The 24,545-nt window shown below is 43.2% G+C and overlaps 1 protein-coding gene across 1 annotated transcript; it reads left to right on the forward strand.

The window, feature by feature from the left end:
- The first annotated feature begins 15,342 nt into the window (after positions 1–15,342).
- Positions 15,343–16,278, forward strand: B3GALT5 (beta-1,3-galactosyltransferase 5). Its single transcript, XM_049785401.1, has one exon. The coding sequence runs from the start codon at positions 15,343–15,345 to the stop codon at positions 16,267–16,269; it is 927 nt and encodes a 308-aa protein (XP_049641358.1). The 3' UTR covers positions 16,270–16,278.
- The last annotated feature ends 8,267 nt before the right edge of the window (positions 16,279–24,545 follow it).

Genomic DNA, 24,545 nt, shown 5'->3' on the forward strand with positions numbered 1-24,545 from the left:
AAACTGGTACATCAGGGCCGGAGAGATAGCACAGAGGTAAGGCACTTGCCTTGCATGCAGAAGGACGGTGGTTTGAATCCTGGCATCTCATTTGGTCCCCTGTTCCTGCCAGGAGCAATTTCTGAGCGTGGAGCCAGGAGTGACCCCTGAGCACTGCCAGGTGTGACCCCCCCCAAAAAAAGAAAAGAAACTGGTACATCTACACAATGAAATTTCATGAAACTATTAGGAAAAATGAAGTCATGAAAGTTGCTTATATATAGAAGGATATGGAGATTATTACACTGAGTGAAATGAGTCAGAGGGAGAGGGATAGACATAGAATAATCTCACTCATTTGTGGGACATAAGAAAAATAAAAGATATCTTTTTTTTTTTTTTTTTTTGGTTTTTGGGCCACACCCGGTAACGCTCAGGGGTTACTCCTGGCTATGCGCTCAGAAGTCGCTCCTGGCTTGGGGGACCATATGGGACGCCGGGGGATCGAACCGCGGTCCGTCTCCTAGGCTAGCGCAGGTAAGGCAGGCACCTTACCTCCAGCGCCACCGCCCGGCCCCTTTAAAAGATATCTTAATAATAATAATAATATCTAGAAACAATAGAGGGGAGAATCAGGAGGACCTGTACATAGTAGGAAGCTTGCCACAAAGAGTGGTGATGCAGTTAAGGTACCGGATGGTCCACTGTGACAACGATAGTTGGAACTGATCACTCTGGAAAAGAATGGGGTGCTGAAAGGGAATTAAGTGATATGCAGAGTACACCTTCATTAGCAATAGTGAAAACCACAGTGTCAACACAGAAAAGAGAGAGCTGTACCATGCCTATAGATGCAGTTGCCATGGTCGAACTGGCCAGCTCCGTAGACTCCTCTTTTCTTGAATGAGATGGAAACCAAGTCAGGAAAGATTATGGCTATACTGGCCCACACAGAAAAAAGTGGCCATCCTGGAAGGACAAGGTGGGCCAAGGCCCTACCTTGCTGAAGCCGTGCTTGCTGTCTCCAGAATCAGCATTTCCCCAGTGGCCTGCTGTAGCTAAACACACAGAACCTAGCAGAATACACATTCTAGTTTTCTCCTTAACAGAGCTCACATTCCGTCTTTCCTTAAACAAAGTACATATCCTGCTTTTCCCTTAAACAGAGCATGTATCCTGTTTTTTGCATTTTCCCTCCTGACCTGAGTAACTGATATGCAGGATCAATATCCCATCCCCACCTAAAATAATGGGTTGTTGGATTTATTCCTCACAAAGTGGCCTGTGGATGTTTTTTTGAATGTGTAAGCTCTCTACTCACCCGGGATCCAACATGACCATCTTCACTTACATCTGGTGCCCGGAACAGGGACCTGAGAACAGAGACAAACACAAGGACAGGGGCTGGTGAGGTGGCGCTAGAGGTAAGGTGCCTGCCTTGCAAGTGCTAGTGAAGGAAGGACCTCGGTTCGATCCCCCAGTGTCCCATATGGTCCCCCTAAGCCAGGGGCAATTTCTTTTTTTTTTTTTTTTTTTGGTTTTTGGGCCACACCCGGCGGTGCTCAGGGGTCACTCCTGGCTGTCTGCTCAGAAATAGCTCCTGGCAGGCACGGGGGACCATATGGGACATCGGGATTTGAACCAACCACCTTTGGTTCTGGACCGACTGCTTGCAAGGCAAACGCTGCTGTGTTATCTCTCCGGGCCCGCCAGGGGCAATTTCTGAGCGCTTAGGCAGGAGTAATCCCTGAGCATCAAACGGGTGTGCCCCCCCAAAAAAAACCCAAAAAAAACAACACAAGGACAAAAACAGTGAGTGGGGTAACAAGCTTTCCACCATGATGGCCCCCTTGTGCTGGACTGAATGTGCTGTGCCTTTTACCAGAACACTGGCATCCATGCCCTCCTTCTGAGCTGCTTACCTTCATTTTTCACACTGGACTGAAGGTGCCATCCCTTCTCGAGATTTCCCTGCATACATGCCCCAAGAGTGACATTTTACTAATGACTTCATTGATGATACAATAATTTTCACAAATGAGTTTGCTACTCTTCTTTTTTTTTCTTTTTTCTTTCTTCACCTTTTTCTCTTTTCTTCCATTTTATTTTTTCTTTCCTTCTTTTCAATAACTTTGCTTTCACTTGTCTGGAAACAAATGTTATGATCGACTATGTCAAGTATGTGATGCATTTTCTTTAAATCAACTAAATAAAATTAAAAAGTAAAAGAAGAGAGAGAAAAATAAGATGCCTTCCCCAGAGGCAGACAGGGGATGGTGGGTGGGAGAGAAACTAGGGACATTGGTGGTGGGAAATGTACACTGGTGAAGGGTGGTGTACATTCTAAAACTGAAATCCAACCATGAACAATTATGTTATCATTTGTTTATTTAAATTATATTAGTTTTATTAAATTATATATTTATATACTATATAGTAATAATAGCAATTACTTAATATTAATAATTGATATACAGTGATTGTATTAAAATTTGAAGTTCTATTGGTTTATTGCATGATTAGATCTCAGGTGTACTGACATATCAATCAATATCTGCATACTACATTGTGTCTGTCACCAAAAGTCTAGTTTCAAGGTATTACCATCAACTCATTTGACCCCTTCCTCCTTCCCTTCATGTAGTCAAGAGTTATTTTTGTAGATTAAATATTTTAAATTTACTTTTGTTCTTTCCTTGGCTTTGATTCTTTATGCACCACGAAGGAGCGCAATCAGTCTTTATCTTTCTCCACCTGCTCATTTCACCGTATTGTCCCCTCTAGAGATGCACATGTCTCTAATGCCAGGGCTTCCTCTATTTTGGATGGCTCAGTGGCATTTCACTGTGACCTTTTTATGTGTTTTTTCCACTGATTTCCCTCTCCTGGCTCCAGTTACTCATGCTGCAAAGCACACAGAGATGCAATTATCTTTTAATATTTGTGTGTTTATACTTCTGATGAATTTCCAGTATTATAATAGCTGAACTATATGATATTTATAATAATTTCTTTTTGAATACTCTCCATACTGGCTTCAATGGTCATTCCCAAAGCAGCGAACAAAGATTTCCTTTTCTCTGCTGCTTTACCGGTACTTGATGCTTCTTGCCTATTAATTTATAGTTCTTTGAAAAAGTGTTTTTGAGGTGCCAGAGAGGTTGGGTTTTTGCCTTGTATGCCAACCCAGGACGGACCCTTGTTCGATTCCCAGCATCCCATATGGTCCCCCGAACTTGCCAGGAGTGATTTCTGAGCTCAGAGGTAGGAGTAACCCCTGAGCACTGCCGGGTGTGACCCCCCAAAACAAACAAACAAACAAAGAAGTGTGATGTGATGTCTCATGCTGATTATGTTTTGCATTTCCCTAATCATAAGAGATACTGTCTCTTCATTTGTCTGTTGACCATCTGTCATGTGTTTGTTTTGAATAGCATCTTCACATTTTCTTCTCATATTTTAGTTGGTTTGATTCTTTTATTTTTTTTTTTTTATTTTTTTTTTTTTTGGTTTTTGGGCCACACCCTGTGACGCTCAGGGGTTACTCCTGGCTATGCGCTCAGAAGTTGCTCCTGGCTTCTTGGGGGACCATATGGGACGCCGGGGGATCGAACTGCGGTCCGTCCTAGGCTAGCGCAGGCAAGGCAGGCACCTTACCTCCAGCGCCACCGCCCGGCCCCTGATTCTTTTATTTTAATAGTTGAGTTTTTAAACCCATTTTGTCCATAAATATCTTGGCCGCTCTATATTCTTTTTTTTTTTTTTTTTTTTTTTTTTTGGTTTTTGGGCCACACCCTGTGACGCTCAGGGGTTACTCCTGGCTATGCGCTCAGAAGTTGCTCCTGGCTTCTTAGGGGACCATATGGGACACCGGGGGATCGAACCGCGGTCCGTCCTAGGTTAGCGCAGGCAAGGCAGGCACCTTACCTCCAGCGCCACCGCCCGGCCCCGCTCTATATTCTTAAAATAGCATTCCAGCCACAAAAAGTTAAGACAGTACATGTATTATTTTCCAACCCAAAAGTTGGCTATTGTTTTCTTTGTTTATGCTGATGATGCATATAAATTGATTTGGGGCTGGCAATAAATCCCGGATTTTAGGCTCCTTGTTTTGATTTTTTCTTCCTTCTCTACCCCAAATCTGTTTGCACACTGCACTTTACCAAAGCCACTCAAGCTGCTGTTGATTTAATAATGCTACAATTTGGAACCCGAAGGAATAAGGGACAACATATTCTTTGAGACATACCACTTCTTTTTATTTTCAAGGTGTTTTGTATGAACTGCAGGATATCATTATTTTATTTCATAGATCTTAGGTATATATCTAAGCAAAGTATTTTTCTAAGTTTTTAGTATTTTCCAGCATAATTTGTTCCAGAAGACAAAGAGAAAGTTTATTAATCAATAACATTCCTTTGTATCATTTTTGCTAGGTTTTCCATGTGTTTTACTTATTTATTTTATATTTGAGCCTCACTCAACTGTGCTCAGGGCTTACTTCTCCTAACTCTGCATTTAGGGGTCACTCCTGGCAGGTTCAGGAAACTAAGTAGAATCCTGGAGATTGCACCTGGGTCAACTTCAGGCAAGGCAAGTGCTTTGCATGATGTGCCATCTCTCTGGCCCCTTAGGCCTAACGTGACCTGATGACCACCTTGGGCTTTTCACCTTATCACAAGAAATCATGGTTCCCAGAGTTTATGCATATTCAAGACAGATTTCCTAGGCTTTCTCTGCTGATCTCATGTTCCCCTCATTCCATTCTTGGTGGTCTGTGAACCCACATATAATACAATACCTTGAAGAAAGCAAGGAGCACTTTAATTATGCTCCCCTAAAGTCCCCTAGGAGGTTTCCTGGAGAGGACAGATCTCCTTGCCCACTTTTCTAAGAGTTTCCTCTTTAAAACCAAATTGAGACCAGGGGATTGAAGGTAACAAGTAAGTAGGTATAGCAGGTAAGGCACCTGCCTTGTATGCAGCTAACCTGAATTTAACTCCTGACACTTCATATGGTTTTCCAAGCCTCTCCAAAAAGAATTCTTAAGTGCAGAGATAGAGGAAAGCCCTGAGCACAGCTGAGTGTGACCCCCAAAAGAACAAAAATGCATATTGAGTTTGGTACCATATAATTCTCGAATACCCAGGTCAGAAGTAGCCATTAAGCACTGCTGGGTCTGTTCCCCAAACCAATAAATAAAAAAGCCCATAAAACCAAGTTTTGGGGGGCTGGAGCTGGAGAGATAATACAGTGAATGGGTACTTTTGTTTGCCTTGCACACCACTGACTTGGGCTTGACTGTTAACATCCCATATGGTCCTTGGAACATGGAGTGATTTTTTTTTTTAGTGCAGAGCTAGTAGTAATCCTGAGCATCAACTAGTGTGACACTCCCCACCCCCTCAAAACAAAACAAAACAATAAATCATACAAAACTAAATTTTGGCATAATGCTGGCTCTCTTGTGCTATTATTGCAAATAAATAAATAAATAAATAATAGCGAAAATAGGAAGGCAAACTTTCTTGATTATGGTATATGGCCTATAAACAGGCAGCACTTGGAAGTATGAGGAAAGCAACCCAGTTTATTACACATTTCAGGCTCACTCTAGCTTTTGCCATAAGGGTTGAGCTCTGAGCACAGTTCACACAAAGTTGATTTATATACATTGTGGTATTGCTCCAGGGGTTGGGGTCATTGGGGGGGAGGGACTTTATGTAGTTCACACATTCCATGGTTATCATTATCTGTTACAGTTCGTAAACCAATGTTTACCAGATGTTCTTGAGGCTTACTAGTTCCTGTTTTTCAACTTGGTCACGCCCTGTTCTGACTCATTTATCCCCACTCAGGCCCTGGAATGAGTGACTCCTCTTCATTTCTGCTTCATTTTCACCCTACCTCTCAATTAAAACAAAAATTAAACGGTCAACTGACCAAATTGTGATAAATCCAGGCCTTAGAAATAGTGGCACTATCCTAGCATAGTGCAACATAGAAGGAGGAGGAGGAGGAGGAAGAGGAAAGAAGAAGGAGGAGGAGGAGGTCGTCTTGAATACATGGAGACAAAAAGAATGAGGAAACAGCTTATTACCAGGAGAAGAAAGACATTATAACATGCTTTATTTTTTTCTTCTGGAGTAGCCACTGATTTTTTTTAATAATTAAAATAATTTTAATTAAAGAATCATGGTTTATAAAGTTGATAGTTGAGTTTTATTTTTAATTTTTTGGGTTCACACCCAGTAGCACTCTGGTTACTTCTGGCTCTCTGCTCAGAAATCGCTCTGGCAAGCACGGGGGACCATAGGGGATGCCTGGATTAGAGCCACTGTCTGTCCTGGACTGACTGCATGCAAGGCAAACGCCCTGCCGCTGTGCTATATCTCTCTGGCCCCGATACTTGAGTTTTTGATATATAATATTTCAACCAACTCCAGAGTCAACTTCCCTCCATCTGTTCTCACATGTTCCCATACTCCATCACTCCCTACCCCCGCCCCCCCCCCACAGCTTCCTTTCAGAATTTGATGATTCACCTTAGATCTCATGGATCTCATGTTCTCAGTGTTGTTGGGTCTGTGTTTTGGAGAGCTGTATCTCTCTTCCACATCGCCAGGATAACTAAAGCCCTGACCCGCATGTTCTCCCGTTACTTCCCTTTCTCATCCCCCCTCCCCCCCACTGATTTCTTTCCTTCTCTGTCAAGCTTTCTTCTTCCTAAGCTCTAAGGTCAAGTTGATGGTTGGTGATTGTTTTCTACCCATTCACTGATTCTCTATATATGATGTGAGTTTAGGTTTCTTTCCTATAGAGAGAAGATGTATTTCCTGTAGAGAGAAGATGAATTTTATTTATTGATTTATCCAGACACTTTATTCCTTTTTTTGTTTTTTTTTTTTTTTTTTTTTTTGGGTCACACCCTGCAACGCTCAGGGATTACTCCTGGGTCTGTGCTCAGAAATTGAACCTGGAAGGCTTGGGTGACCATCTGGGATGCCGGGATTCTAACTACCATCCTGCATGCAAGGCAAACGTCCTACCTCCACGCTATCTCTCTGGCCCCACCCTATTCCTTTCTATAGGAGATTTTAATTTATTAATATTGACAAAAAAATAATAGGGCTTGGGGGCCGGGCGGTGGCGCAAGAGGTAAGGTGCCTGCCTTGCCTGCGCTAGCCTTGGACGGACCACAGTTCGATCCCCCGGCGTCCCATATGGTCCCCCAAGCCAGGAGCAACTTCTGAGTGCATAGCCAGGAGTAACCCCTGAGCGTTACCGGGTGTGGCCCAAAAACCAAAAAAAAAAAAAAAAAAGAAATAATAGGGCTTGTTGTCTTTTTTGTATATGTGTGTGTGGGATGAGATTGTTTAGCAAGAGTCTTTTTTTTTTTTTTTTTTTGGTTTTTGGTTTTTGGGTCACACCCCGCGGTGCTCAGGGGATACTCCTGGCTCCACGCTCAGAAATCGCTCCTGGCATGCTCAGGGGACCATATGGGACGCCGGGATTCGAACCAATGATCTTCTGCATGAAAGGCAAACGCCTTACCTCCATGCCATCTCTCCGGCCCGCAAGAGTCTTTTTTTAAGGTGGTCTTTCAGTAATGCCTAAAGGATTGCTTTAGGTGTTGCAAATAATGCCAGATATTATTGTCTGAAAAGGTTCTTATCCCTCCCTTAAGCCTAAATGATAGTTTTAAAGGGTAGAGGAATTTAGATTGGAAGTTATTTTTAAATTTAGTAATTTGACTATATCATTTCACTTTTTCCTGGCTTATAAGATGACATATGGAAAGTCTGTAACTATTTTTACGTTGTTTTCCCTTGTATTTGTCTTTTGATTTTATTATTTTGATTACCATTTGTCTTGGTATTGCATGAATCTATTTTGTTTGATCTGTGCATATGCCTCTTTGCAGAGATCAGCAAAGTTCTTGGTTATTACTTCTTTAACCACCACCATATTTTTAATTAAAAAGGGGTTTACCTGGAAATTCTGAAGGAGAGAGAGTATGTGTGTGTAAGAGAGAGAAAAACTCATTCAAGATTGTGGGCTTCTCCAAAGGGGGAAACAGCTCCAGTATACATCCAAGAATTAAAGTATGGAAGTTCACATTTCAAGACAATAGATGACGATTGGATGGTGCTTGGGTATCAGTGCCCTAGCAGAGGCACATATGTGCAAGTTACACATGTGTTGTGTCATCAAATGCATTCAGTCAGCATATGTGCACCCCACCAGCTGTTCTTTCCCTTTATCTTTTTCCTCTCCTTCTGGTATTTTAGTTAGTTGAAGATTATTTCTCTTTCTATCATCTATCCTGAATCATACAGTCTCTTTCATTTGTTTGCTTATGTTTTTGTTTTTCACTTCATTATTGGTGATGACTAATATGTTTTTCCAGTATCACTGGTATGGTCCTCCCCATGTTGAATTCTGTTGCTGTGGTTTGCTATTGTATTTTTAAAATATAATTACTTTATTTAAAGACTGTATATTATAGAGTTGACACAGTTGATCATAATACATTTGTTTCCAGGTAAGTGGGAGCAAAAATTATTTAAAAGACAGGAAAAGAAAAAATAAAAAAGAGTACAGATGCAAGAATATCCGTGAAAATAATAATATCTTGCAATGAGGTTATTAAGTCAGAAGGTTTAATAAGCACTTGTTGCTAGTTAACTATACTGATATTTCTTTTGTTTCTCAACATTAAGATACACATTAATGTCTAAATTGGTGTGTTTTTATGGGGATGACAATAATAAAAAGAATTGGAGTCATCATGTGACCACAAATGCTACTGCATGGTCCAGGAGTTATGAACATTATTTCTTTCTTTCTTTTCTTTTTTTTGTTTTTGGGCCACACCCGGTAACGCTCAGGGGTTACTCCTGGCTATGTGCTCAGAAGTTGCTCCTGGCTTGGGGGACCATATGGGACACCGGGGGATGGAACTGCGGTCTGTCCAAGGCTAGCGCAGGCAAGGCAGGCACCTTACCTTTAGCGCCACCGCCCGGCTTGAACATTATTTCTAATACTGTGGCTCTTGTGGGGTTTGTTCCCAAATCTTCTGAAAGTATGAGAAGGTGGGGGAAAGATTCCTACACTTACTACAAAAAAGTCCTAGAGATATCAGCCCAAATAATGGAATAACTAAAGTTTTAGTCAAATTGGTATCTCTGCAGAGAGCTGTAGAGGAATGGTGAAGAAGAGCCATTGGTGAAGTGGTGATTCTAGTATTGGTAATGGGTAATGGAGGCAGCAGGCCTCGCTTTGGCAGTGTGGGGACTTGGCCAACTCTCTCTTCTCGAGATTTTCAGCTTTTAGCTCTGTGGCTGGTGTACCCATAATTTTTCACAGCTTGGTTTATATCTCTTTCAGAAACAGAGAGTCTACGGAGCTGGCTGAATGCAGACATTGGCTTGCTATTGTATTTTTTTTTTTTTGGTTTTTGGGTCACATCCAGTGATGCTCAGGGGTCACTCCTGGCTGTCTGCTCAGAAATAGCTCCTGGCAGGCACGGGGGACCATATGGGACACCGGGATTCAAACCAACCACCTTTGGTCCTGGATCGGCTGTTTGCAAGGCAAACGCCGCTGTGCTATCTCTCCGGGCCCAATATTGTATTTTTTAAAAACTCCTTTTATTTATTTGTTTAAACTCTTTACATCCTGGGCTCATTCCTGATTTGGTTAAAATTTTCTTTCAAGGATCACTTTATTTCCATGGCCTTGCATGAAGCTTTGAAGTTCCTGTGTATGAGGCTTGAGACTTTGAGCTCCATAATTTGCCAAAATTAGTGTCCCTGTATGGCAGAGCAGGTGAATTCCTTTCTTTTACCATCATTCTTAAAGATCAGTGGGTTCTGTGATTTGAGCTTCAAATTTCCAATTATATTAGATGTGATCTGTTTCATAATTTTTTTCAGCAAAATGTTAAACCTTATACCATGTTAATCTAACAAATGTTCTGTTTTTAAGATGCCACTTATGTGGTCATGCAAGTGAATGGCTAATATTCTGGTCTGCAAAGAGGAATTATTATGGATATATTTGAAGCAAGATACCAATACCAACAAGAGTTGGTGGTGGTGAAGGGGTGAAAATGTTGACTGGACATGTCTCAGTGGGTTAGGGTTAGAGATTCAGATGGAAGGCTGCTTTGGCCCGGGTAGATATCACACTTGACACAGAGTCAGTGGGGTGGGAAGAGGTTTGGAGTCACCAATGCACCTAGTTGACAAAGGAGGTGGGTTTGTAGGGGCATATACTGGGTTCAAGAACCAGTTGACAGGGCTTCCTTGGTCAAGGGTGTAGTGTTACTGTCCTTATGATGGAGCTGGATGAAGATGGATGGATGGAGAGACCTTTCTTTGCCATTTCAGGCCACGTGGCTCTGCAACCCCCTTCAGCCGGCGGGTCTGGAGGTTTATGAGAGCAGTGGGTAGAAATCTCACTCACATATTACAAGCCAGGAGCCAGAGCAGTGGCGCAGAGATAGGGCATTTGTCTTGCATGTGGCTGACCTAGGACAGACCGACGTTCGATCCCCTGGCATCCTATATGGTCCCCCAAGCCAGGAACAATTTCTGAGTGCATAGCCAGGAGTAAGCCCTGAGCATCACAGAGTGTGGCCCAAAAACAAACAAACAAACAAACAAAAAACAGTATTGTGAAAGGGGAGAAATCTCTAAATATATAAAATATCTAAATATTTTTATTTAGGAATCTCAAAATATCTAAAAAGGGAGGAAAAGAAATGAGAGTGAGAGATAACAACAACAACAACAACGAGAACAAGAATAATGTCTGCATCAGAGGCATGCAACGGGAGAGCAGGGAGAGGAAAAATGGGGACAGTGGTCTTGAGATATGTGCACTGATGAAGGATGTTGGACATTGTATGACTGAAACTCAATCATGAACAACTTTGTATCTGTGGGGAAAAAACAATTATATTATGAACAACCTTGTAACCATAGTGTTTAAATAAAGTAACTAATGTGAAAAAGAATGAAGAAAACAATGCTAAACACATGTTTTCTGGCGACGTCTGTTTGCTCTGTAAAGTGTGTCAGAGACTCCTCAAGGGGGCATCCCCATATTATGGTGGACATGCTCCTGGGAATCACTGTTAGGCTCTCATTGCAGACCAAATAAACGCTCCGTGTGCTTGTGAGGGGAGGCCCTCTGGCATGAGGCTTTGAGATGGTCATGAGCAATCATATTAGCACAACTGTTCGAGCTCGGGTCAAGAAAGAGTCAGTGAATGATTTGAGAAGAGAGGGGCTCAGCACCTAGTGGTAGGGAACAACCTGGGGTGCCTCACCTTTTTCAGATTAAATAATCACAATATTGGTCTGTCCAATGGTGACCTAGGGGACCTAATCTCCATTGATAAGGCGCTCTCCTGCCATGAAAGTTTGTATCACAAGTTCTTTTTTTTTGGGGGGGGGGGCACACCCAGCAGCGCTCAGGGGTTCCTCTTGGCTCTATGCACAGAAGTCGCTCCTGGTAGGCTTGGGGAACCATGTGAGATGCCGGGATTTGAACCACCGACCTTCTACATGCAAGGGAAACTCCCTACCTCCATGCTATCTCTCTGGCCCCTGAATCACGAGTTCTACTGTGAAGACCCACTGGGCCAAGTGAACTATTTTTATATGGCAAAGATTCCCTTCAAGAAACCTTGAATTGTCGAAGACTTCCACAGCTGTGACACACTAAATGTTTTATGGGCCCTCTGTGCCCACCTGGGATCTCCTCAACCCAGCACCATGACAGTGGAAATTGAGGGAGGGCTGTTCTCCAAATTATTTCTCTCTTACCACCTCCATCAGGTATTGATGCACTTCCTTGAGATCATGGGAAAAGTTCATACATAGGGGTGCATCTTCTGGTAAACTCTCATTGGGACACCACTGTCAATGTAATTCCTGAAAGTGTTTTCCTAGGGCTTTTCCACCGAAACCCAGGTCAGTCTCAAATTTCTGTTGTTTGGGCAGAAAAATAAGCTGTGCTTTCTCAATCTCTTGCCCGCTATTTTTAGAGTTCAGGCATGGGTGTTTCCAGTGGTTCATAATAGTGGATTCTGTACTAATTTAATTTTTTTTTGTTTTGTTTTTCAGGCCACACCCATTTGATACTCAGGGGTTACTCCTGGCTAAGCGCTCGAAAATTGCCCCTAGCTTGGGGGACCATAAAGGATGCCGGGGGATCCAACTGCGGTCCTTCCTTGGCTAGCGCTTGCAAGGCAGACACCTTACCTCTAGCGCCACCTTGCCGACCCCTGTACTAATTTAATTTTATGATCATATATAACCCCTTATGCATTGAGTCACTCCCAGTGCATACATTTCTCCATGTGCTGCTAGTTCTCCTGCATCCAGGAGCTTGTTTCTGAGCAGCGATTGACCTAGGATGGGGATGGAGTTGGATGGGGATGTGGGTTGTAGTCGGCATTGCTCAGGGCACAGATTTAAATTTTTGTTCTCCACCTTGAACTGTGGCCTTGGGAAGCTAGAGGTGCTTTACATTGTTACCATCCAGCGCAGCCTTGCTTCCAGGAATGGCTAAGAAAGTGGAGTGATCTGCAATGAGGCTCCTCCTGGTATAATCCCTTCCCACATAAATTTGCCTTCAACAAAACCTCTTTTCATGGAGCCTGGAGAGAAAGTACAGAGTATGGTACTCATTTTGCATAGCCAAGCCCAGTTTGATCCCAACACTACAGGATCCTACAAATATAGCCAATGCTGCATGCCCTATCACAGAACCAGGAAGAGTTTCTGAGTGCTCCAGGATGTGACCTCAACACACACATAAAATAAAGCCTGTTGAGTTCTTCCCACCCCATTGTCCCTGTGCTGTGACCTATCCCTGTGTCCCCCATTGTAGAGAGACAGCCTTTAGGATGGGCTTGGATGTTGGTGAATGGAGGCCTTTGTCCTTTAGCTCAGGACCACGTGGCTCCATCCTCCATTAGCCGGCAGGACTGCAAGCCGTTGTAGCTGGCAGGCTTCCAGAGAGATAACATCTTTATTGGCCCTGGCCAACGTGTGGCCTATATCATAACCATTTATGTTGTATATCTATTCAACCCTGCATTGTACTTGTCTCTCAGCCATCTCTGCTTCTGCTACCTCTCCATGCTGGCAAAGTCCTCTCATCCAGGTAAATGTGAAATGGCGCAAGAGGACCTGCCTGCAGGGAGCTGAAACTCCATGACAATGAAACCATGTGGTGAGAGCAGCATTGGACAAACCAGCATCTGGACTTATGGTTTTATGTGAAGAATTAAGTGGGTAGCCACATATTTTACACATAGTTGGTGATGGAATAAGTTTTAGTTAGTTTGTGGTGTAAATAACTTAAAAAAATAGGGGAGTAATACAGCTTAGCCCAACTAAAAGATCTGATTTCTAACCGCCTGCATCTAACTTTTTCTTGATTAAGTCATTTTCTTTATGATTTAAATGTGCTTTATTGTTTTCCATAGTTAATGTTTCCAATGGTATAATGCTTTACTGTGCATGTTGATGTATTAGCCTGTTTTTTAAATGTATGTTCTGCATTTTTGTTGTAGTACTTGTGTTTAGGGAAGGTTTATAGGAACAAAAGTTCCCCCAAGAAATAGGTTATATAGTATTAAAAGTATAGGAACATGAAAGTCCCAGGATAATGCTTGGTGTAAAGCATTAAGAGAATTTTAAGTTACAGGTGTATGGTATATTTTTCAGAAATGTTATGTTTTTGAAAATGGCTGGTATGTTAATTTTCACTTTATTATATTGTTGCTTTGGAAATATTACCCACCTTTGGCTAAAGGCGGAGTCAGGGTTACAAAAGCTTCATTTATATTTCAGAGAAGGGTGAGATGTGACTCCCCCCAGATTTATGTGTAACTACCTACAAGACCCGCCCATTCCTGGGAGGGGTCTTGGGGAGCGAATACTATGTGTAACTTTACCTGCAAGACCCCGCCCATTCCTGGGATGGCTCTGGGGAAGATTAGATAAGGCCTTTGACCTAAGGGATTAAGGTCTTAGCCAGCATGAAGGGGTATCATGCCTTGTTGCAATACAGCCCTTGATGGGGTTGACTGATGGAGGGATGGAGGATGAGGTCTTTCTCCTCCACCTCGGACCACGCGTTTGCCACCTGTTTAGCTGACGATTCTGAGGTGAATGTAGCGCGTATATTCCGTGGAAAAGGCTGAAGCCAAAAGCCCCAGAATCAGCCCCAGAAAAAAAGCCCCTGCCTTCCACAGACCCTTACTTATAAACATGAGAATCAGGTACCACTCTAGGGTGGAAGCAGAATCAGGTACCACCCGAAGGTGGGGCAGAATGTCAGGTCACACCCTAGGGTAGGGCACACTCACCAATAAGGATAGGATCAGTAACATAATAATCCCATGGAAATGTTTACATACACAACAATGCCTTTCCTTTTTTCTACTTTCAGTACCCAATTTTTGTCCAGGGTGATCATTTCCAACTCTAATTGTCATAGTAGTCCCTTCTCTGTCTTAATTACACTCTCCTGTTATTTGTGGAAAGCACCTCACCATGAAATTGTCCTCTTGGGTCCTTGTCTTTATTGACTCTGGATACTATTACCGTACTATCTTTTTTTTTTACTATCCCACAATGGAGTGCTATTATTCTATATCTATACCTCTCCCTTTGATGCATTTCACTCAGCGTAAAAGTCTCCATATCCATCCATGCATATGTGAATTTTGTGACTTCAGTTTTCTTAACAGCTACATATTGTATTGTGTTGATGTATCATAGTTTCTCTATGCACTCCTCTGTTTGGGCAATTGGGTTGTTTCCAGATTCTGGCTATTGTGAATAGTGCTACTTGAATATAGGAATGCAGAAGGTTTTTTTACTGTATTATGTTTTGGGGCACCTATATTATATTCCTAGGAGTGATATTACTGGGTCATATTTTAGCTCAATCTTTGTGTTCTCTCTGTTGTTGTGTTTTCACAACAACAGCTTTGTGGGTTCTCCCAGCTCGGTCCAAGCAGAAGTCACAGATGGGGGAGCAGGAGGGACATCGTGAGTGACACTCTCCCTGAGCTAGTCCTTGCTGTAAGGAATCTGAGATTCTTATCCTGGAGAGGTCTGAATGAATTAGGAGCTAGATCCAGCACCGCCTTTCCCTCTCTAGAGAACAATGCTGTCTCTCCTGAACCCTAGTCTCCCCTTCCATGTGAAGTGAGATTCCTAAGTTCTGCTACGGGATTTGGGTCTTGGGGTCACTCCTCTCTTTCTTCCTGGGGGAAAAGCAGACCCTACTTTGCCTCCTAGGACCTGACACTTGCTGCTTTCTTCTTCCCAGATGATGAGCCTGAAGATGAGGCTGCTGTACCTGGGCCTGGTGGTGCTGGGCGCCCTCTGCGTGTATTTCAGCACGGACAGCCTGACTGTACTGAAACAATATTTCAAGAGAAAAAACAGGGCATTCCTCCAGCTCCCGGACATCAACTGTGGACAGAACCCGCCCTTCCTGGTGCTGCTGGTCACCTCGTCCCAGGACCAGGCCTCCACCCGCACCATCATCCGGAACACTTGGGGGGGCACCAGGACGGTCCTGGGAAGGCAGGTGAGAGCCTTCTTCCTCCTGGGCAGGACCCCGACTCAGGACATGCAGGCCAGAGTGGCCGAGGAGAGCCGGCAACACGGGGACATCCTCCAGAAGGACTTCGTGGACGTCTACGCCAACCTGACCCTGAAGACCATGATGGGCATGGAGTGGGTGCAGCACTTCTGCCCCGAGGCCTCGTTCGTCATGAAGACAGACTCGGACATGTTCATCAACGTGCCCTACCTGGTGGAGCTGCTGCTGAGGAGGAACAGGACCAGAAGGTTCTTCACGGGCTTCCTGAAGATGAACGAGCTCCCCATCCGGGCCAAGTACAGCAAGTGGTTCATCAGTAGGCACGAGTACCCGGGCGACAGGTACCCCCCTTTCTGCTCGGGCACCGGCTACGTGTTTTCCAGTGATGTGGCGGGGCTGGTGTTCAACGTGTCAGAGAATGTCCCCTACATCAAGCTGGAGGACGTGTTTGTGGGTCTGTGCCTGCAGCAGGTGGGCATTGTGCCTGAGGCCTTGCACTCCCAGCAAACCTTCTTTCCGGAGGGGCTCCCCTTTTCCATCTGCCGCTTCCGCAGGCTCGTGGCCTGCCATCACGTCAAGCCACAAAATATACTCAGGTACTGGAAGGCTCTGGAAAGTTCCCAGGGAGAAAAGTGTCCTTTGGCCTGAGTTGTCTAGTCCTAAGAGTATGTGGATAGATATAAGGAAACAGAGACTCTGATGACCCTTGGTCAGTCATAAGAGGGTTTCTGTGCCTTTAAGGGTAAAGACATCCATTACCACATGCCCCTTGCAACTGCAACTGGAGGGCAGCTATTTTGGGGTCAATAAGCTGGATCTGAAGTGCTGGAGGTGTCACCCCTGCCAGATTGCTCCTGCTGGAAGGTCACTGCCGAATGCTGGAGAAACTGTTGGAATCCTTGCTTTTGCTGCTTTTTGCTGTCTCTGCTACTGTTTCCCTTTCTCTGATCTTATCCCTGGCTGACTCCTTGCCCTGATCCCAGTCTTGGCTCTCCCTCTCTTGGCCTAGGGAGCTGGCTGTAAGGCTTCTAGTCTCCCTGATTTGCCTCTCCCTTAACTCAAACCCTGCTTTTAACCTTCTCTTGTTGGGATTTTGATTGATCTGAACAAAACTAAAGAATAGTTCTGAATTTTTTTTTTTTGGCTTTTGGGCTATACCTGGGGCCGCTCAGGATTACGTTTTCCTATGCTCTCAGAAATCAATCTTGGCGGGCTCTGGGGACCATATAGGATACCATGGATTAAACTTGGATTGTCTCAGGTCATCCATGCGCAAGGCAAACACTTACCACTGTGTTATTGCTTTGCTTCCCCATAACATTCTTAATAAAAAGAAAAAAGAATTAAAAAAGGAATATCTGGTCTCCAGTTCCAGGCAGTTTTTAAGCCTAGCAGAATACAAAGGTTAAGACTAAGATTTAAGGGTCAGATTTAAGCGATAATGTAGTGGGTAGAGCACTTTTCTTGCTCACAGAAGACTTGGGTTGTTAAATCCTTGTCCCTGAGCCTCTAGCAGTGATCACTAAGTGCAAAGACAGGAGTAAGTCCTGAGTACTCACAGGGTATGCAAACCCATGCTCTCTCAAGAAAAGATTAAGACCCAGTGACTTGATTTGTTGGAAGGTCATCTGGTCTACCTCTTTGGTATATCCTACATAAAGTAACATCACTAGCAATTTAGCTTTAATGATTAGCACGGGGAAACAATTTTTAAAACCACAGATTGCTATGGTATTCATCTGTTAAACATACATTGGAATGTACTTTTATAAGAGGTACATTTTTTTTTGTTTTTGTTTTTGGGCCACACCCGGCAATGCTCAGGGGTTATTCCTGGCTCTACGCTCAGAAATCGCCCCCGGCAGGCTCGGGGGACCATATGGGATGCCGGGATTAGAACCAGCGACCTTCCGCATGTAAGGCAAAATGCCTTACCACTGTGCTATCTCTCTGGCCCTATCACAGAATTAAAGTTAGAGTTAAGATAAGATAAAGATAAAGTTAGTTTTTAGGAAAAGTGGCAATGATTCATGTTGTCAGAGTTGAGTAGTTTAAATGCCCCCCCCAAATTGATTGAATTTATTATTACAGTACTGTACTGTGAGGTTATCCCTCCCCCAATGCCCTGTTAATCTCACCTGGATGGTCAGACCCACCCACATCTGGGAGGGATCTGCAGTTTGGAATAAAGTGTTGCCTGAGCGGAAGAGGAGAGAAAAAGAAAAGGAGCTCGGAGATGGAGAGCAGCTGAAAGGGAACTGCTTGGAAAAGGCTTAGCAGAGAAGCCATGTTGGGAAATGCATATGGTGGATAAGGCCACACAGTAAACCGAGCTGTCTCCAAGGCCTCACCCCAACACTAGGACCTTAGTTTTTATATTAAATTAAAATAACACTACATTCGGGCCCGGAGAGATAGCTCAGCGGCGTTTGCCTTGCAAGCAGCCGATCCAGGACCAAAGGTGGTTGGTTCGAATCCCGGTGTCCCATATGGTCCCCTGTGCCTGCCAGGAGCTATTTCTGAGCAGACAGCCAGGAGTAACCCCTGAGCACTGCCGGGTGTGGCCCAAAAACCAAAAAAAAAAAAATAACACTACATTCATTATATTTATTGTCAGAGTAATATTTTTATTTAAAAATCTTTTAATTTTGTTTAAGACACCATTCTTTGCAGAATTGTTAATAATAAAGTTTTTCAAGATATAGTGTTCCAACACCAATCCTGCTACCAGTGTCCCGCTCTCTCCACCAATATTCCCACCACTCAGCCTGTTCCATTGGCAGGCACATAAGAAATTTATTTTATATTGCTTGCTCCAACAATACCTTGAAGAATGGCAAACAGAATAAAAAATAAATCGTTAAATGTCAATTTGTGATGATTGATTGCTCTATGAATTTGACCTATGTAAATAAAATAATTCAACTCATTTAATACAATATAATCTAATTTCTATTCTCATTTACATAAATAAGTTTCAACACTGACGTCTAAAATGTATTGTATTAAATTTTATTTTGTCTTTGGATATTGTGGTAATATCATGTCTTTCCTATTGATCATCATCTGTGCTAATATACTTTAGAGTTTACATGAGTTAGGTAAAATCTACATATGTAAAATTTACTAAGAGTGAAGAGAATTAAGATAATTTAAACAGGAAAATATGAATAGGCTGATGAAATATTTTATCCTAAGAAGAGATGATTGGTTTCATATTAGGAAATATTATGCTATAAATACTGCATAAACATTATTAAGAAGTAAAAGTTTGGGGCCTGAGCAGTGGCGCAGTGGTAGGACATTTGCCTTGCATGTGCTGACCTAGGATAGACCATAGTTCAATCCCCCGGTGTTCCATATGGTCCCCCAAGCAAGGATCAATTTCTGAGCTCATATCCAGGAGTAACCCCCCGAGCATCACCAGATGTGGCCCCAAGCCCCCTCCCAAAAGAAGTGAAAGTTTGCAATAAAATCTCTGTGGTTGTAAAAAAAACCGATTAGACAAACAATAATATAAATGAGATGTTTGTTCATTATTGAAAAATGTATAAAATTCATTAGCAGGCTAGGAATAAAAATACCTTTCTAGGGGCCGGGCGGTGGCGCTGGAGGTAAGGTGCCTGCCTTACCTGCGCTAGCCTAGGAGACGGACCGCGGTTCGATCCCCCGGCGTCCCATATGGTCCCCCAAGCCAGGAGCGACTTCTGAGCGCATAGCCAGGAGTAACCCCTGAGCATTACCGGGTGTGGCCCAAAAACAAACAAACAAAAACAAACAAACAAACAAACAAACAAAAAAAATACCTTTCTAGAAAGAGAGAGGAAAAGAGAGAAAAAAATGTCAGCTATAGAAGCAGGTTGGTGGGGGGAGAGGAGAGGAGAAGGGAAAAAGGGACCAAGTTGAAAACAAATGTGCGCAGGTAAAGAATTGTGCACTGAGTGTTGGACAGTGCATGTCTGAAAATCAATCATGAACAACTTTATCATTGTGTATCTCATGGTGACTCAATGAAAACCTTTCTTGTAGAGAGCAGCCATAGCACTATGAGTGAGTGTCATACTAAATGCCATGTCCCGGGAAGTTTGTTCTGTCTTATAAAAAAAACCAAAAGCTGGGGCCGGCACGGTGGCACTAGAGGTAATGTGTCTGCCTTGCCAGTGCTAGCCTAGGAAAAACCGCCGTTGGATCCGCAGGCGTCCCATATGGTCCCCCAAGCCAGGAGCGATTTCTGAGCGCATAGCCAGGAGTAACCCCTGAGCATTATCGGGTGTGGCCCTCCCCCCCCAAAAAAAACAACAAAACAAAACAAAACAAAAAAAACCCCAAAAGCTCCTTTAATGATTTTGGCAAAACTGGTTCCAAGACTACGGATTCTCTTAGCTATTGCCTGTCCATGAAGCTTTGTATCATTCCTTCAAGAGGATCCATTGTCTAGCTGGATAGAGTATTATTGAGTTGTATTGTATTCTCCCACTCTCTTCTGTTTTCTATACTCTCATTAGATAGATCTGGTATGAATCATGGGCTTTCCTTTGTACGTAGGAATCTTATTCTTAATCTTCCTGCTATCAGTGTTTCATCTCTGTCTTTGGTTTTAGTTATTCTGAACACTATATGCCTTGGAGTTTTCCTAGTTGAGTCTATTTTTGCTGGGTTGCCTATATTTTTCAAGGCTGGGAAATTTGTAACTGTGATTCCTTTGACTATTGATTCTTCACCAAATTTGCCATTCTGACCCTCAAGGACTCTGATGATTATTATATTGTTTCTTTTAATCCCAACTCAAAGTTATCTTCTGTGCTACTCATTTTAGATTTCCCCCAATAGTCTATCTTTTTTCTAGAAGTTTATCCCCATCTCATCTTGTAGCATCTCACTATTTTCCTTAGCTGTTGTAATTCTGTAGCTCAATGCTATTTTTTTAAACTCCTGACTCTGCACTCAGAAATTGCTCCTGGAATGCTCAGGGGACCATATGGGATGCTGCAGATTGAACCCAGGTCTGTCCGGGGTCGTCTACATGCAAGGTAAATGTCCTACTGCTGTGCTATCTCTCTGGTCCAAGCTCAGAGCTTTTAATGGCTTTAAAAACATAGATCGCCTTACTAGACTCTTTATTCCTGCCACTTCTGATTGTAGTTTTCTCACTTACCCAATGACAGGAAGTACAACTGTGCATAGCATGTCATTTGCAAACTAGATCCGTTGTGTAAAATGTGCACTTCAGAATGTGTGGTATGAGCCCAGAAATATGGTGGAGGTCTAGCATTGAGGCCTCTGAGACCTAGCCAGAAGGGAGGGGATCTGCCTTCCAGAGCAGGGCTAATGATCTCAGAGGGAGATTGTTCTCTTCGGGAAGAGGGAGCAGCAAGCAGAACTTTAACTTTGAAGCAAATTTCAGATTGTAATAAGGTTCCATGTTTGAAATGATTCTCATCTTCAGTTCTGCAGATGAACATTTCAGAGGTGTTTTATGGATAAATTGTATTCATCATGAGACCCCCAAAGAAGGAATGACTTTATATTTTTGGCCTGGAAAGTGTTATGAATAAAGCCAATTGATTGGTCACTTTTGACCTCCACCCAGCAGGGCTCAGTAATAGAGAATGAGACAAACTAACACACAAGAGTTGTCTAAGCTTTAGGGTCACCTGGACAGCCATCAGTGATCATATACCAGTCCTTTATTCAATATTATGTCGAAAGCCCACCTAGGGTCTCAATACTAGAGCCACTGTTCGAGAGTACAGAAACATGGAGGACAGTTAGTATCAAATTTCAATAGTCAGAGGCCAGAAGCCATCCTTACAGAGTAAAGTTGAGACAATTTCCTATTCGATTTTTATCTTCTACATCTATAAGGCCCTTAATTATTTTATTTTATTTCTTCTTGGGTACATTTTTTTTTTTGGTTTTTGGGCCACACCCATTTGACACTCAGGGGTTACTCCTGGCTATCTGCTGAGAAATCGCCCCTGGCTTGGGGGGACCATATGGGACGCCGGGGGATCGAGGTCCTTCCTTGGCTAGCGCTTGCAAGGCAGACACCTTACCTCCAGCGCCACCTACCCGGCCCCTTGGGTACATTTTTTTTGTGGCTTTTTAGGCCACACTCGAAGAAGCTCAGGTGTTACTCCTGGCTATGCACTCAGAAATCGCTCTTGGCTTGGGGGACCACATGGGACACATTGAACCGCAGTTCATCCTCAGCTAGCACGTGCAAAGGCCAACACCTTACTGCTTGCACCACCACTCTGGCCCCTTGGGTACAATTTTGCTTGTCTTGTAATTGATACTATTTATTCCTGGGCATGGTTTTCTTGCCTTCCATTTATTCTAAAAGACCTCTGGTGTCCTTCCCAAACTCAGGGTTGTTGTTAAGGGATAATCTACTGTTATCCCTCCCCAAAGTCAAATGCTAATCTTACCTGAATGGTCAGATCCTCCCACAGCTGGGAGGAGTCTGTGGTTGGTAATTAAAGTGTCCTGTGGGAGAGGTGAAGAACGACTCAGCAAGGAAAACTCAGCAAGTAGAGAGGAGACACAGGATGGAGGCAGAGGATGCAAAGAAGCTGCTTAGTTTAAAGGACATGTGAGGAGTATACACATGGCGTTTAGGGCCTTGTAATAAAAGCTGGATGACTCCTGAAACTGCACCTGACTCCTGTGGATCACTTCCTCGTCATTATCCTGAACCCTCAGACCCGCCAGGCTATAGGGGCTGCAGGCACCAGGCTGGGCTAAGAAAGGCCTCACCATCCACTCCCTCCACACCAGGACTCTATATAATTAACAATTAGTACAACAATCTATCACAGTGTAATCTCGGACTCATTCCTGGTTTAGTGCAGGGGTCTCAAACTCGCGGCACACTGGCTGATTGCGGCCCTTCGTACATTTTGTGTCCCGCGGCCAGCCTTCAAATATTGCAGTATTCGCGATTATTCGCTTACTGAATAATCACAATAAAAATCGCATTAGTAAGAAAAAAATCGCATTAAACATTCACATACCCCGAGCAGTTCCATTCGGGGTATGCAAATGTTTAATGCAATTTTTTGCATTTTTTCTTACTAATGTGATTTTTTATTGCGAATATTCAGTAAGCGAATAATTGCGAATACTTTGCGCCTAGTGCTCCTGCCAGCTGTCCCTTGCATTATCGGAGGCCTAAGGGAGAGAAGGAGAGAAGTTTATTACAGAATTAGATTTTTTCATACTTTCATCATGACTTCATCAAAGCCTGCAGTGAAGAGAAAGATTGATGACGAGCACAGACAATTTCAGGAAAAGTGGGAGACGAGGTATTTCTTTGTTGAGCACAGGGGCATCCCACATGTCTTATTTGCTCAGAGAAAGTTGCAGTGCACAAGAAATACAACTTGAAACACCATTATTCAACTAAACATGCTGAGGAATGTACAAAATATCAAGGAAATGAGAGAGCCAAGCGGGTCGCCAGTCTTAAAACATGTCTAACGAGGCAACAAGATTTCTTCAAGAAAGCAACCAAAGAGAATGTTGCATCAGTCGAGCTGTTACATGGTTAGTGAGATGATTGCTAAGGCAGGGAAACCATTCACAGAAGGAGAATTTGTTAAAAAACGCATGTTACTGTCTAGAAAAAAAAGTCAGTTTAGCAAAATCAGCCTTTCTGCTAACACTGTGGCAGAGCGCATTTCTGACATGTCAAGTGACATTTATCATCAACTGTGTGAGAAAGCCAAATGTTTTGATGCATACTCAGTTGCTCTTAATGAGGGCACAGATATAACAGACACTGCACAGCTCACAATTTATGTCTGTGTTGTTGATTGCAATTTTGAATTGACAGAGGAGCTGCTCACAATAATTCCAATGCGTGGCCAGACCACTGCTAATGAGATATTTCGGCATCTGTTGATGCCATTGAGAATGCAGGTTTGCCATGGAAGAGGTTTGTTGGAATAATAACCGATGGAGCGCCATCGATGACAGGGAGGAAAAATGGACTGGTGGCACTTGTTCAAAAAAAAACTTGAAGAGGAGGGTGTAGAGAAGGCCGTTGCTCTTCACTGCATTATCCATCAGCAGGCCCTTTGCAGTAAATGCCTGCCATGTGACAATGTGATGTCTGTTGTTGTGAAATGCATCAACCAAATCAGATCCAGGGGCTTAAAGTACAGGAGGTTCTGTACTTTTTAAGAGGAAATGGAATCAGAATATGGAGATATGCTCTATTTCACTGAGGTATGTTGGCTCAGCAGGGGAAATGTTCTGAAAAGATTTTTTGAGTTGAGAGAAGAAGTGAAAGCCTTCATGGAGAAGGATGAAAATGCTGTTTCTGAGTTGAGTGATCACAAATGGCTCATGGACTTAGCTTTTCTTGTTGACGTCACACATAAGCTGAATGTACTAAACAAAATTTTACAAGGCCCGGGACAGCTTATCAGTGCTACATATGACAACGTGAGAGCATTCTCCACAAAAACTTGTGTTATGGAAATCCCAGCTCTCTCAGACAAACCTTTGCCATTTCCCAGCATGCAAGGAACTCGTGGATGCAGGCATACCTTTCAGTGGTGAGAAATATGTTGATGCTATTTTTAAGCTAGATGTTGATGCTATTTTTAAGCTAGAGAAGGAATCTGATCACAGATTTGCAGACTTCAAAAAGCACAGAGCCACTTTCCAAATTTTTGTGGACCCCTTTTCCTTTGATGTGCAAGATGCCCCTCCTGTGCTTCAAATGGAGCTCATTGACCTGCAATGCAACTCTGATCTCAAAGCCAAGTTCAGGGAGATTAGTGGAAAAGCAGACATGCTTGGGCAATTTTTGAGAGAATTGTCCCCCAGCTTCCCTGAGCTTTCCCGAATGTTCAAGCGCACCATGTGCCTTTTTGGGAGCACATATTTGTGTGAAAAGTTATTCTCCACATTGA

This window comes from Suncus etruscus, chromosome 13 (genome assembly GCF_024139225.1).
Source record: "Suncus etruscus isolate mSunEtr1 chromosome 13, mSunEtr1.pri.cur, whole genome shotgun sequence".
Taxonomy (NCBI): domain Eukaryota; kingdom Metazoa; phylum Chordata; class Mammalia; order Eulipotyphla; family Soricidae; genus Suncus; species Suncus etruscus.